General features: G+C 43.0%; 2 protein-coding genes across 2 annotated transcripts in view; one reads left to right on the top strand and one right to left on the bottom strand.

Annotated features, from left to right (window-relative positions):
* The window catches only part of sidt2 (SID1 transmembrane family, member 2), a 12,227-nt gene extending 11,236 nt beyond the window's left edge, over positions 1–991 (top strand). Inside the window, exon 26 of the mRNA XM_035679927.1 lies at positions 173–991. Coding sequence (XP_035535820.1) covers positions 173–235 — 63 coding nt within the window. The 3' untranslated portion in view covers positions 236–991. The remainder of the gene's footprint in view (positions 1–172) is intronic.
* A 217-nt stretch (positions 992–1,208) lies between these two features.
* The window catches only part of LOC118341780 (centrosomal protein of 164 kDa-like), a 17,121-nt gene continuing 6,880 nt past the window's right edge, over positions 1,209–11,449 (bottom strand). Inside the window, exons 10-28 of the mRNA XM_035680155.1 lie at positions 11,127–11,180; positions 10,882–11,015; positions 10,128–10,658; positions 9,675–9,806; positions 9,325–9,520; positions 7,838–7,912; positions 7,613–7,735; positions 7,299–7,442; positions 6,966–7,049; positions 6,815–6,883; positions 6,466–6,725; positions 6,121–6,306; positions 4,933–5,113; positions 4,737–4,844; positions 4,037–4,139; positions 3,135–3,527; positions 2,934–3,003; positions 2,704–2,823; positions 1,209–2,178 (exon numbers count right to left, since the gene is read on the bottom strand). Coding sequence (XP_035536048.1) covers positions 2,082–2,178; positions 2,704–2,823; positions 2,934–3,003; positions 3,135–3,527; positions 4,037–4,139; positions 4,737–4,844; positions 4,933–5,113; positions 6,121–6,306; positions 6,466–6,725; positions 6,815–6,883; positions 6,966–7,049; positions 7,299–7,442; positions 7,613–7,735; positions 7,838–7,912; positions 9,325–9,520; positions 9,675–9,806; positions 10,128–10,658; positions 10,882–11,015; positions 11,127–11,180 — 3,060 coding nt within the window. The 3' untranslated portion in view covers positions 1,209–2,081. The remainder of the gene's footprint in view (positions 2,179–2,703; positions 2,824–2,933; positions 3,004–3,134; positions 3,528–4,036; positions 4,140–4,736; positions 4,845–4,932; positions 5,114–6,120; positions 6,307–6,465; positions 6,726–6,814; positions 6,884–6,965; positions 7,050–7,298; positions 7,443–7,612; positions 7,736–7,837; positions 7,913–9,324; positions 9,521–9,674; positions 9,807–10,127; positions 10,659–10,881; positions 11,016–11,126; positions 11,181–11,449) is intronic.

Genomic DNA, 11,449 nt, shown 5'->3' with positions numbered 1-11,449 from the left:
GAAACCTGAAAATATTCACATTTGAGAATTTGGACATTTTCTTTCAAAATTGCTGAAAACCATTAGACAATTATCAAAATAGTCAGTGATTAATTTAATAGTTGACAACTATTCGATTAAACAACTAATAGTTGCAGCTCTAAACTTAAATATATCGTTGGTTCCCTCCTAGGTCCTTCTCACCATGGATGACGACCTCGACACCGTCCAGAGAGACAAGATCTTCGTCTTCTAGATTCGTCAGATCATCTGTGATGAGCTCAGCTCTTCCTCTCTGCCTTATCGCCCCCTCATCTGTCTCTCTCTGTTTGCGTCTCCTTCATGTTCTTTAAAAAAAGCACAGCCAGTAGCCTGTCTTTCCCCAAGGCTGTACAGTGGACACCTGTCTGCCTCTCACAGCCAATCAGCCAGTAAGGGAAGGGCAGTAGCCCCTCCCTCAACCTGTATGGACACAAATGTGCCAATGAAAAGCTGCGTCGACATCGAGTGATGCTGAAGTGTTTCGTCCTCTCGCTGCCATCATCAATTTAACTGTTGTAATCGATGTTAACTTTCTGCTGACAGTGAAGATAACAATGTACACACTCGCTAAAAAAAACAACTATCCGAATTAACTTATTTTATACTGTCTGCATTACATTTGACCTGCAAGTCAGCGATGCATTTTGGAATTACTGTTTGTATGCTGTTTATATGCTGTGTGAGTGTTTGTACAGGTGTGAGTGCGTTTCCAAACATAAACATGAGAACATGAATTTTGTCTGTCAGTGGCCTTTAACGTTCTAATCATGTTAGTCACATACTGTGCTCTGATTGGTCAGATCTTCTAGCCGTCCTTCTCATTGGAGAATATAATGATTGTATTTACTTCTCGACTGCCCTCAAGTCTGAATTTAAAGGGTTTTTTGCACTGTACTAAAGGAGGACTGATTTTAATGTGGAACATTTCAATGAGCGGTTACTGAATAAAGGTCTCATTTTCATAAACATATTTTTCCCTGCCATTTTCTGTGTGTTCCGAGTGTGATTCCTGCCTTTTAAACCTGTTGAACCTGAACTTAATCTATGACTGACAAGACCGGGGCACATGAGGCCCCACAGGTTGTTCTCTGTGTGAACAAAATCCAATATGATAATGAGGGTGTGGATATCTCTCTGTACAGACACACTTGCACAAACAGGATCAGCACACAAGAAATACATGAATATATATAAATTTACATTTATTAAAATATTTTATAGAAAAATACAGTATTTATTCACACAAATATATATGCACAAAATATTTTTTTTCTCTGCCGGCACACGTTAATCAACAGTTCACTGCTACTGCCGTGTAATATGGAATATGGAAAAGTAATTATTGTAGAATTAAAAAGTGGATTGGCTTCACCTTTACAAAAACATCGGATTCCAACGGATTTGTTTCTGAAATGCAAAAAATCTAAGCAAAGTGGTTAAAAACAAAACGTTCACACACGCCACTTACAAAACCAGTGGCATAAATACAAATGTAGCCTGTCATGAAACGTAGCTTGACCTCTGCGTAAAGCACTGCCTTTTAGTGCTGTAGTGGTATGTCCTGCCTGCAGCAGCAAATGGGTTCACAACATGATGATCAGTTGGATGCCTGGGAAGCTTCCACTAAAAAAAAAAGTACAGGAAATAAACCTTCACGTACTTCTCTGTGATTGTCTCGACTACACCCTGTAAGAAGCAACCATTTCCCATCAAAGTAACCATTCAAAAACAGTTTGGCGCAAGTGTGGCAGAGCTGTAATCTGTAAACGCGACACTGAAGTGCTTTGTGAAGTCTCCTGTTGCTCACAACCCTATCTTATGTTGGAGGATAAAAGTCCTCAGCCCTCTGTGACATGTTATTCCCTGAATTGCCATGTCAAAGCTCCAATCAATGCTGAGGAGGTCGGACTTTGCCTGAAAACCCTTGCACCCAAAGTTTAAAAAAGGAATGGATCAAAGAGGGCACGGGACTCTGACGTGAGGCCCTGTCACAGTCATTAATGCTCCAAAGTCCTCAGTGATAGTCACGGTACAGCAGGAACTTTGCGTTCATGTCCTCCTCAGTAATGATAGACTCTGATCTGGTTGTTATCGTCCAGGCCCAGCTGGACCAGGCCGCTCTTGGTTGAAGGAGCCTGATAGCGAGTGAACAGAGGTCTGGTGGGCAGAGTTAAAGACAACAGCTGTGTTCATAAAACAGTAAATAAAACAGACAAATAATGGTGTGCTTTAGACAATAGATGGTGATAATGTGAAATAATAAAAATGTGAGTGTAAAAAGCATATAAGGCTTTCTACTATTCCAGCTTCCTAATAACAATCCTCTTAATTGCTTGACTGATGTTGCACACACACAAACCCGGAGTCCAGTCACTGCTTTGGACATGCATGAATGTGCCCGTCTCATTCACTTATAGGCATGAGGAAGAACTGTAAATGTGTTGGGATAGTTGTTTTTTTTTTACCACATGAGTGGAGATTACTGCTCTATAGTCACAGACTTGTAACGGTATAAACATACAGTATACTGGCATGTCAGGCTATAACAGGAACACTGAGATAACCTTGAAAACCAATCACTGTCATCGTGTACGGATTGTGTGGTCTTTATGTAGCTTCAACACCATACTGACATTTATGTGTGTTAGTGTGAGTGGATGAGAGTTTGTGATACAAGGATACATGTTGGTGTCTTTCTTGCGCGTCTCCAGCCACCTCTTGTTGCCGTCAATCAGCCCCTGCAGCCTCTGGCCGTCTACCTCCACTGACTTCTGCATGGACCGCAGGCTACGACCATGTTCACTTAGATACACACAGACACACACCGTTTTGGGATTGTCGTAATTACATTTAAGACAGCAAGGATATGTAATTTATAGTAATTGGGTGGTTAAAAGTGTGCTGCAGGTTACCTTATAGGAGTGTATGAGTAAGCTGAGGGTGGCCTCATGGTGCTGGAGGTGATTGGGTTCGTAGCTGCTCCTGCAGGACAGAACAACAGTTCAGAACCAACAACAATGATGGCATGGATAAAAAAAACAACAACTATACAACAAGTCCCATTATTGGTGCTTTACTCATTCTAAAGCTACATGACAAGGCTGTTTGCATACTGGGGAATATCTGGCTCCATCGGCTGTTGAAGAGGTCCTCAGAGGCCCTTAGGCCACTGCTGACAGGGGTACTGAAGAGAGGGGTGGCTGCCGAGGAGCCTTGAGGCGCCCAGTTCCAGGACGGCTCTGAAAGCCTCAACGGGGGAGGTGGAGGTAAGGAGCTGGGGCCCAGGGTGTACATCTGGGGCATGACTGGGGCAGAGGTGGAGGTGGCGGAGGTCGGAGCTGGGTTGGAGTGAGGTTGAGACAGAGGCGGAGGGAAGGCTGTATAGGATGAGGCACTTTGCCTCTGGGCCAGTGAACCCAAGGCACCCAGGACCGTGTTCAGCTGGCCTGAGATCTGCTGCAGAGACTCTGCTAACTCCTGGACTTTGTCCGGGACAGTGGGGTGACCTATTGAGGGAGAGAGGGAGAAATGGAGAGAAAGAGAGGAACACAACGTCAGTGTAGCTGGAAAAGTATAATAATCTTAGAGTAGTGTTTGAAATATCAGCAATATAGCAATAATAACAGTACATGTCTATTTGAATTCATAAGGTTTTATTCATACCAATACAATTCCTTCTTGATTCCTAATCAATTTTCTGTGTGGAAAAAAGGCCTACACAGGTTTTCAGTGTCAATGCAACTATTTTACTATCTTTGAGTTGGAACAAAGTGTAGAAAAATAGTAAAGTGATAGTAGGTTGAGTGTCTTCATAAATACTGCCATACTGTACGGATGAATGTGACATCATGGTTTTGCAATGCGCAACTGCCGGCATTGATGAAAGGAATTAAGGATAAGCCATGTGGCATACGATTCCAATGGATCAGACAATTTGGAACCAGTTCTCAACTGGATCTCGATCCCAATCCCTATATATGTCAGGTTCTTTGATAAAACCATGAGTAAGTGTTACCTGTCCCATCTGGTGGGTCCGCAGTGCTGCTAAGGTCAGATTCGGTCACATCAAAGGTCACCTTCCTTTCTCCTGCCAGCCGAGACAGATCCTCAAACAGCGGCTAAAATAGAAAGCAACAGGACAAAGTGCAGTTAATAACAGCTATGATTTGTTGGTATGTATAGTATTATCTGTTGACTTGATTTATCTTCAGAAAAGTGAACATAAAAGTGAATACAAACTAATGCGGAACACAAAATTAACTTATTTATATGCCCATTTTTTTCAAGAAAATTTTAATTGCTTTAGCTTTAAAAGACAATGTGTCAGCAACAAGTCATTTTGTTATAAACTACAAACTCATTTTAGAATTTCATTTAAAGCTAACTGTATCATCCAGGATTAACATAATACAGATTACCAGCAGCAAAAAGTATTCACCTGAACACAGAGAGAGCAAGGAAATTAAATATGAAAGACTGATAAATGAGGCAGAAGGAAATCACAAATGCATTATACTTTCCTCATTTTTGTGTATAGATTTTTTAAGTATAAATTATCACCACCACCCTGATTGTTTCACCTATGACTAAATGTGCTTGTTGACTCCATGAAGTTTGCAGTGAAAATATAAAAGCGCTTAACCAAGGTGAAGTATTACTTTAACTGAGTGTACATTAATACTACGGATACGTGATGACTGATGTTTTGTGCTGACCTCTTCAGCTATAGAGCTCTCCAACTGCTGGAGTTGCTCCTCTTTCCTCCGGAGGAGAGTGTTTCCTCTCTGAACCGTCTGCTGCAGCTCCACAACATTTCTGGCCTCCTGACACAATGAGGGGAAAGTAAGCAGCCAGCACTCAACACTGTCTCACCATTCATTTATTATTCAGGTGGGTCACACTCCTCCCTACCTGCTGTAGGTTTCTTATCATCTCTTCAGTTACCCCTCCTTCCTGGTTGGAGTCCTGTGAGGAGATGGTCTGGGCTGCCCGCAGAGCTGCCTGTCTCTCCATCAGCCTTCTGGTCTCCCTCTCCAGGAAGAGTTTAGTTTTTTGGATGGATGCGCCATGTGAGGAGATGTAGTGTCTGAACCTGGACACAGAAGTGTGGGGATTAGGGCTGAGGTTAAATACACACTTGTGCCCCGCTCTCATGAGTTGTCTTCTAAACAATTAATTTTCTGATGCACCAACAATAAACCAATTCTTAGCCCTGCTATCAACTGTCTTTAAGCTAAAGTTACATGAATCTCAAGGCGTCCCACAGGGTTCATTGCTTGGTCCTCTCTTGTTTATTCTCTACATGCTCCCTTGCAAGCTCCTTGGTAACATCATCCATTGGCATGGTCAAGCTCTACATCTCTAATGCAACTCACTCCACCCTGACCAACTCCCTAGCTGAACTTAAATCATAGATAGAAGCCAACTTTACTCAAAAAATACTGCGACATATCATATATGATTATGATTGCTCCCAGATCTCTCACCAAAACCACATACCGTCAACAGATCTCTAATACGCAACCAAATTTTTTACACAGCGGCTTCAATACACACTCCTTTTCTTCACTCACAAAGTCCTCTATCAGGCCCCCTCCACCACCACTCTACCTTCCGCAGCCTCTGTTCCTTCCCCTGATGCTAACCCCTTGTCCATCCAGCCATCCTCCCTCTGGAATACGCTCTCTAAACACACCAAACTTGCTATATCTAATAAGTTACTCAAAACTGCTTTAAATGATTGGTTTACTTTCCTGTGCTATCTTGTCACTTTACTGTGTTTCAGTTCTCTAGATTCATTCATCTAACTTGTAAGTGAAGATGTAAAGTATCTTTTAATATCTTGAAAAGTAAATAAAATAGATTATTATCATATTTTTGTGGCACTAAAATTACATGTAGAAATATTGAAGATTGGCAAATCAGCTATTAATACAGTATTTGTATCAGCTTTCAGTAACCCATCAAACACCAGTACGAACTGACAACTTTGTAGCCCTAAAACAGATCTGTATTCTGTAACCTGTTATTACCACATAGCCAGAATTGTGCTTTTATAACCACACATTTATTCTCTGTTTTCTGTGTCTATCTCTTTACTCTTCCATGCTGCTGTGGCTGTCAGGTACAGGGGAGAGTGGCGGGTCCTCCAGGTCTTCCAGATGTAGCAATGAGTCTCTTCTGTCACTTGAGGGCGCCACCACCTCTGCTTTCTCTGCATTCTTTTTGTCCTGTTTAGGTTCTGGTCTGGGGTTGCAGCTCACTCCTTCGCCTTGTTCCATGTCACTGATTGAACAAAATAAGACACTTTAAAATGACAACTAACTTGCCAAAACAAACCATGAACACTGGAAATACTATCATTCTCCCCAGTTAAATAATCCCATTGGCTGAAGCTGAAGTAAAAACACAGGATGAGTGGACGTCCTGTGCAGGAAACTATACCTGGCTCTGCGACTGAGATGGTTGCATCTCTCCTGCAGCAGCGCCACCTTGCTCTGCAGTCGTTCCTTGTCCTCCCTGACCCTCCTGCTCTCTTCCCTAGCTCTGTCTCTCTCCTCCCTCAAAATCTCCTGCTGCTCCTTGGCCTCACTCCTCTCCTCCCTCGCTCTCTGGATGAGTTCTCTGGCTTGATGTTTCTCCTCTCTCATCCTCTCCAGCTCCTCTTTCAACTGGTCTCTCTCGTGGATCAGCCGGGGTAACGCCTGGACACACACACACGTAAGTGGAGAAGTCAGGGGTTGATAGGTAGACGTGAGTACATAATACCTCTCTTTTCATAGTTGTATCCCACCTCTATCTGTCTCTCCACGTCGTCCTCTTCCTCCCCAAGCTTCTTCCTCCTCCTCTTCAGATCTGCTGCCTGAAAAGAGACAGAAACCATAAGTTCATGTGGTTTAAGTTAGTTTATCAGTGATTAATACATGAGGTATGCGATAGAAGACCTTGGTCTGCAGCATGGCCTCCTGGCTCTTCAGCTCTTTGGCTCTCAGCTCCAACTGATCTGCCAGATCCTGCAGTTCTGACTCCTAAAAGAAAAAATAAGACAAATGTGTTGTCTGGAGTAAAGTAATTATTATTTTAGAAAAGGCTTCCCTTTAGTTTCAGTCCAAATAATGGAGACATGTTTCACATTAAAACCCCAGATTTCAAATCAAACAGCATATAACAAACAGTGATAGCAGGTGGAAAGGATGCCCTGCGAGCCATCAGCTTATAACGGCACCACGCGTGCAGCGCTGCATCGTTAGTGAATGTGTGTGTCTGTCTGGTCTCACCTTGCGTGAGTGTGTCAGCTGTGTCTTTTGTATCTGTGTGTCGAGCTGCAGGCGGAGTTTCTCCAGTTGGACAGCATGTGAGGCCTGGAGACGCTCTCTGTCCTCCTGTAGAGTGGAAAGCAAGCGCTCCCTCTGAGCAGTCTCCTGGAACACACAAACATAATATAATTTTGCACCAGAAGTTCTTTACTGATGCCTGCTAGAAACAAAAATACAGCACACTCACATAAACATATTTTACGGTTTCCATTATTGCAAGCCGTACAGGGTGAGGGCACGCATCAGCTGAATATGAAATGTAAACACTCTCTGACCTCATCCAGGTATTTCTCTCGGATGCTGTTCATCTCTCTCCTGTGGTCCTCCCTCAGCTGCTCCAGCTTCCTCTCGTGATCACGCTGCACTTCCTCCCGCACTTCCTGGAGAACATCAGCCAGCTTGACAGTGACAGGAAAGGTTAGTACACAGCACAAAAAAAGTCATATTCCAGTGAATATTTAATGAAATACACATGATGATGAAATTCTGTGTCCTCTGACCTCTCGGTGGTACTCTGCCAGTTGCTGTTCAGGTCGTGGACTCATGAGCTCCCTCCTCCTCTCTGTGATTTTGACCTTTATTCAGACAAAACAGTGCAAACACAGAGATAGACACACATATAGAGAGATCATTAATCTGGGGTCCCTCAAGTCCAATACCACCATGTACCACAGCAAACAAACTTTTGGATCTTCTGGTGTTTCTAAATGTGTCTGGTGTAACATAAATCTGTAACATTAACACGACGTGGTAATCTACTGCACAGAGATTATTTGACAGTTTTAAATATTAAGAGTCTTAATGTTTAGAGTTTATATCCCGTTAATGGCTTTCCTTAAAAACTGGAAGAATATGGCTGCCCTATCGTACTCGACTAAACAGTAGCACCACATTTTCCTTTCAAAAACAAGTGTAAAAGGCATATTTCTATTGATTTGTGATACAAAATATGTGGGTAAAGCACTTGATAGTACCATCAGGATTCTTGCTCCTGCTGTTTGCTAATAACTGAAACTAGAGCTGTACTGAACAGGGTGACAGAAGGGTGAGTCACTACAACTTGTGTAACACAACACGTAACCACAGACAAAAATGGCTTCAGGCTGATCTTTCCCCTACATATGAAACATCCAGTGCGAGTCAAGAAGCTCTATAAATCATTTGTTTGGACCGCTTAATAACACTGACTCTATTTGAATGTAGCTATTTATTAAACTTAAATTACACTGATTTTTTGTCAAGCTCCTTGCTATCCTAGTATTTGTGTTTAGTTTCAGTTTATTCGGAGATGTTCGTCATTAGTCGTACAGAAAAGCATTCTCAAGACGAATCATGCCAGGTGCATGAACAAAATTTAGGGATGTCCCGATAAAGTTGTACCTGTATATTCTTAGATACAGTTGCACAGTGCCTCTTTAAAGCTATTCAAATCTATCCAATGGATCAGCTTGACAACTGGATAGCTCTGCAATGCATTAAGACTAAAAATAGCCAAGTTCTTTAAAGTTTTTTTTTTTCTCTCTCTCTCTTCTTCACAAAATAACACAGTAAAAAAATATATTTTATATTGTTCACAGTTCCACTAACTCAAATATGCCTTTATAAATAGCTCTTATCAATTACACTTAGTGCAGCACTGTAGTAAAACTAGAACACTCAAAATGAGTAATATAATCACAAAAAAAGTAAAATGACTGTTTCTGAGTCTGGTGGTTTTGAACAGAGCCATATAATGACTGTTTCTCGTTACACAAAAAGGATCTAAATCTTTAACAAAAAGGTCTATCTCTGTAGGGATCCTTTCCATAATGTTGCCATTTGACACTTAGAATAACAATCCGTGCCTGACAGTGGCAAAAACAAGCACTTTTAGTGGACACACTTGGTCACATTTGCCCCCAAGGATTACGTTGGCGTATCTACGAACAAAAAAACACCAAAAATTGAATGATGGATTAATCGATACTGAAAAAAATCAGTCACTCACCTCCTGTTTCAGAGAGTTCAGCTTCTCCTCCCTCTCTCCCTTGAGTCTCCTCTTCTCAGCTTGGAGCTCCTCTTCTGACTCTGCCTTCAGACGTTCAATGTCCTGCCTCTTCTTGGCCTCCAACTTGTCACGCTCCGCCACTCGTTCTTCTTCTAGAGTGATGTGTAACTCCTTTAGCATGACTTCACTCTCCTCCCTGAGCACAGGACACACACACATCAGTGTCATTTTGGGGAACTGCAAGGGTCATATTCTATAAAGCAGGAGTTCCCAAATGTTTTTATGTCCCAGTACATAATAAGTGAGTATAGTAGTAGTAGTGTGGCAGATGTAGCCTTTGTGTGTATGACCTGAGTTTGTGTTGCTGCTTCTCCCTCTCCCCCTTGGCAGACTCTCTGAGTTCCTCCAGCATCCTGTCAGACTCCTGATTCAGCCTGGCCTCCTCCTCTCTCCTCTTAGACAGGAGACTCTGCCGCAGCGCCCTGGGGAGACGCACACATGCATTTATGAATTAGGAAATTGCTCTGAAAGTAAGGTTTTTAGTCAAATGTAGGATTTTTATCAGCTCAAAATGTATCAATCATAACTGTTCTTTTGCTAATACACTGGGACACGGTTGAATAAGTAGAAGTATCCTGAGTTGTAAGTAAGCCTTGTGTGATTTGCATATTGGATTTGGCCATATTGTGATTTTCGATAATATTTTGATTCATTGTGCAACCATAGTTTAAAGGACTTCTGTGACCAGTGTGCTGTAATGTAATAAGGCAGTAAAGGTTTGGTGTTACACTCTCCATGGCTACCTCAGTCTCTCCTCGCTCTCCTCCTTCAGCTTCCTCTCCTCCTCCTCCTCCTCTCGCCTCAGCTCCTCCTGAAGGAGACGCATTCTCTTCTCCTTCTCCTTCATCAAACGCTCCCTGTCCTCGTCCACCTCTCGATCAGCCTTCCTCCACTCCCTCTCCCTCTCCTCTTTCCTCGCTCTCCTCCTCCTCTCTTCCTCCTCCTCCTCCTCCTCATCCTCCTCCTCTTCTTTCTTCTCTCTGTCTTTCTGGATTCTCCAGCTTGCCTCTTCTTTCAGTGGGCTCTCTTGGTTTTGTAAAGGGGGGTCAGCGTCTTCGAGTTGTGTGTTGGAAGTGCGGACCAGCCGACCTCTGGAGGTTTCTGGCCTTTGTAGCCCCAGAGACGTGCCGAGGCCTTCGGTTTTGAGTTGGAGCCCGGCACTTTGCTCTGAGTGGGACGGGCTTGACAGGGAGGGCGAAGGGCTGGACTGGTGGAGGACCAGTCGGTCAACTTTGGGAGCTGAAGGGTTGTCTTTGCCAGCAGCCTGTAAATGCCTGAAGAGGGAGGAAGTTGTTACTAATACTGATACTATGGCTTAATGACTGCACACAATAAATGTAATAGTTGGGACTCTCACAAAGAAATATTTGGCTCCTGAGGATTTTCACAAGTGACAATATCACAGCTGAAATCACCGTGACAAAAAAAACAATATGTGTAAGACACTATTCAAGACTGGATATGGATATTCCCAGGAACAATATCAAAACAACAAACCTTTTGGCAGACTCTGCCCTCATTGTCTTTGCCTCCTCCTTATCATCCTCTTCTTTTGTTTCCTCTTTGCCGTCTTTCTCCAGTGGACTAACAGTGCCAGACAGGTCATTGATGTCCAGAACCTTCTCCGACAGCTTCAGGATACAAAACCAGAACCATTACAAAACAGGTTGACAAATCTGTTGAATGAATGAATGAATGAATGAATGGTGGTGGATGGGCGTCACACCGCGTGGTCAGAGTACCTTGACGTCTATGGAGGATGAAGCCTCCTCAAAATTCTTACTGGCCTCAGACTCCTGGAACAACACACACACCGGACACACTGACTCAGTGACGAGGTAACAGTTCTGAATGAACACACACACATGCACGTGTACACCAGAAAACTGCAAAAGCAACACTAAACACTGAAGCGTGCCATCTTTTCCAAAGACACACAGGAACACCCACACAGAGGAGAGCCAAAGGAGAGCGTACAGGCAAGCACAACCAAGGCCGGCGAGCTGGCGAGTGCACTGTAAAGTCAGACAGCCAAGCAATCTCTAATTGAAGCAAGCAGACACTG

Source organism: Morone saxatilis, unplaced genomic scaffold (assembly GCF_004916995.1).
Source record: "Morone saxatilis isolate NCDOM2014 unplaced genomic scaffold, NCSU_SB_2.0 Contig8, whole genome shotgun sequence".
Taxonomy (NCBI): domain Eukaryota; kingdom Metazoa; phylum Chordata; class Actinopteri; family Moronidae; genus Morone; species Morone saxatilis.
The sequence above is the reverse complement of the archived record's forward strand: the minus strand, read 5'-3'. Positions and strand labels throughout refer to the sequence as shown.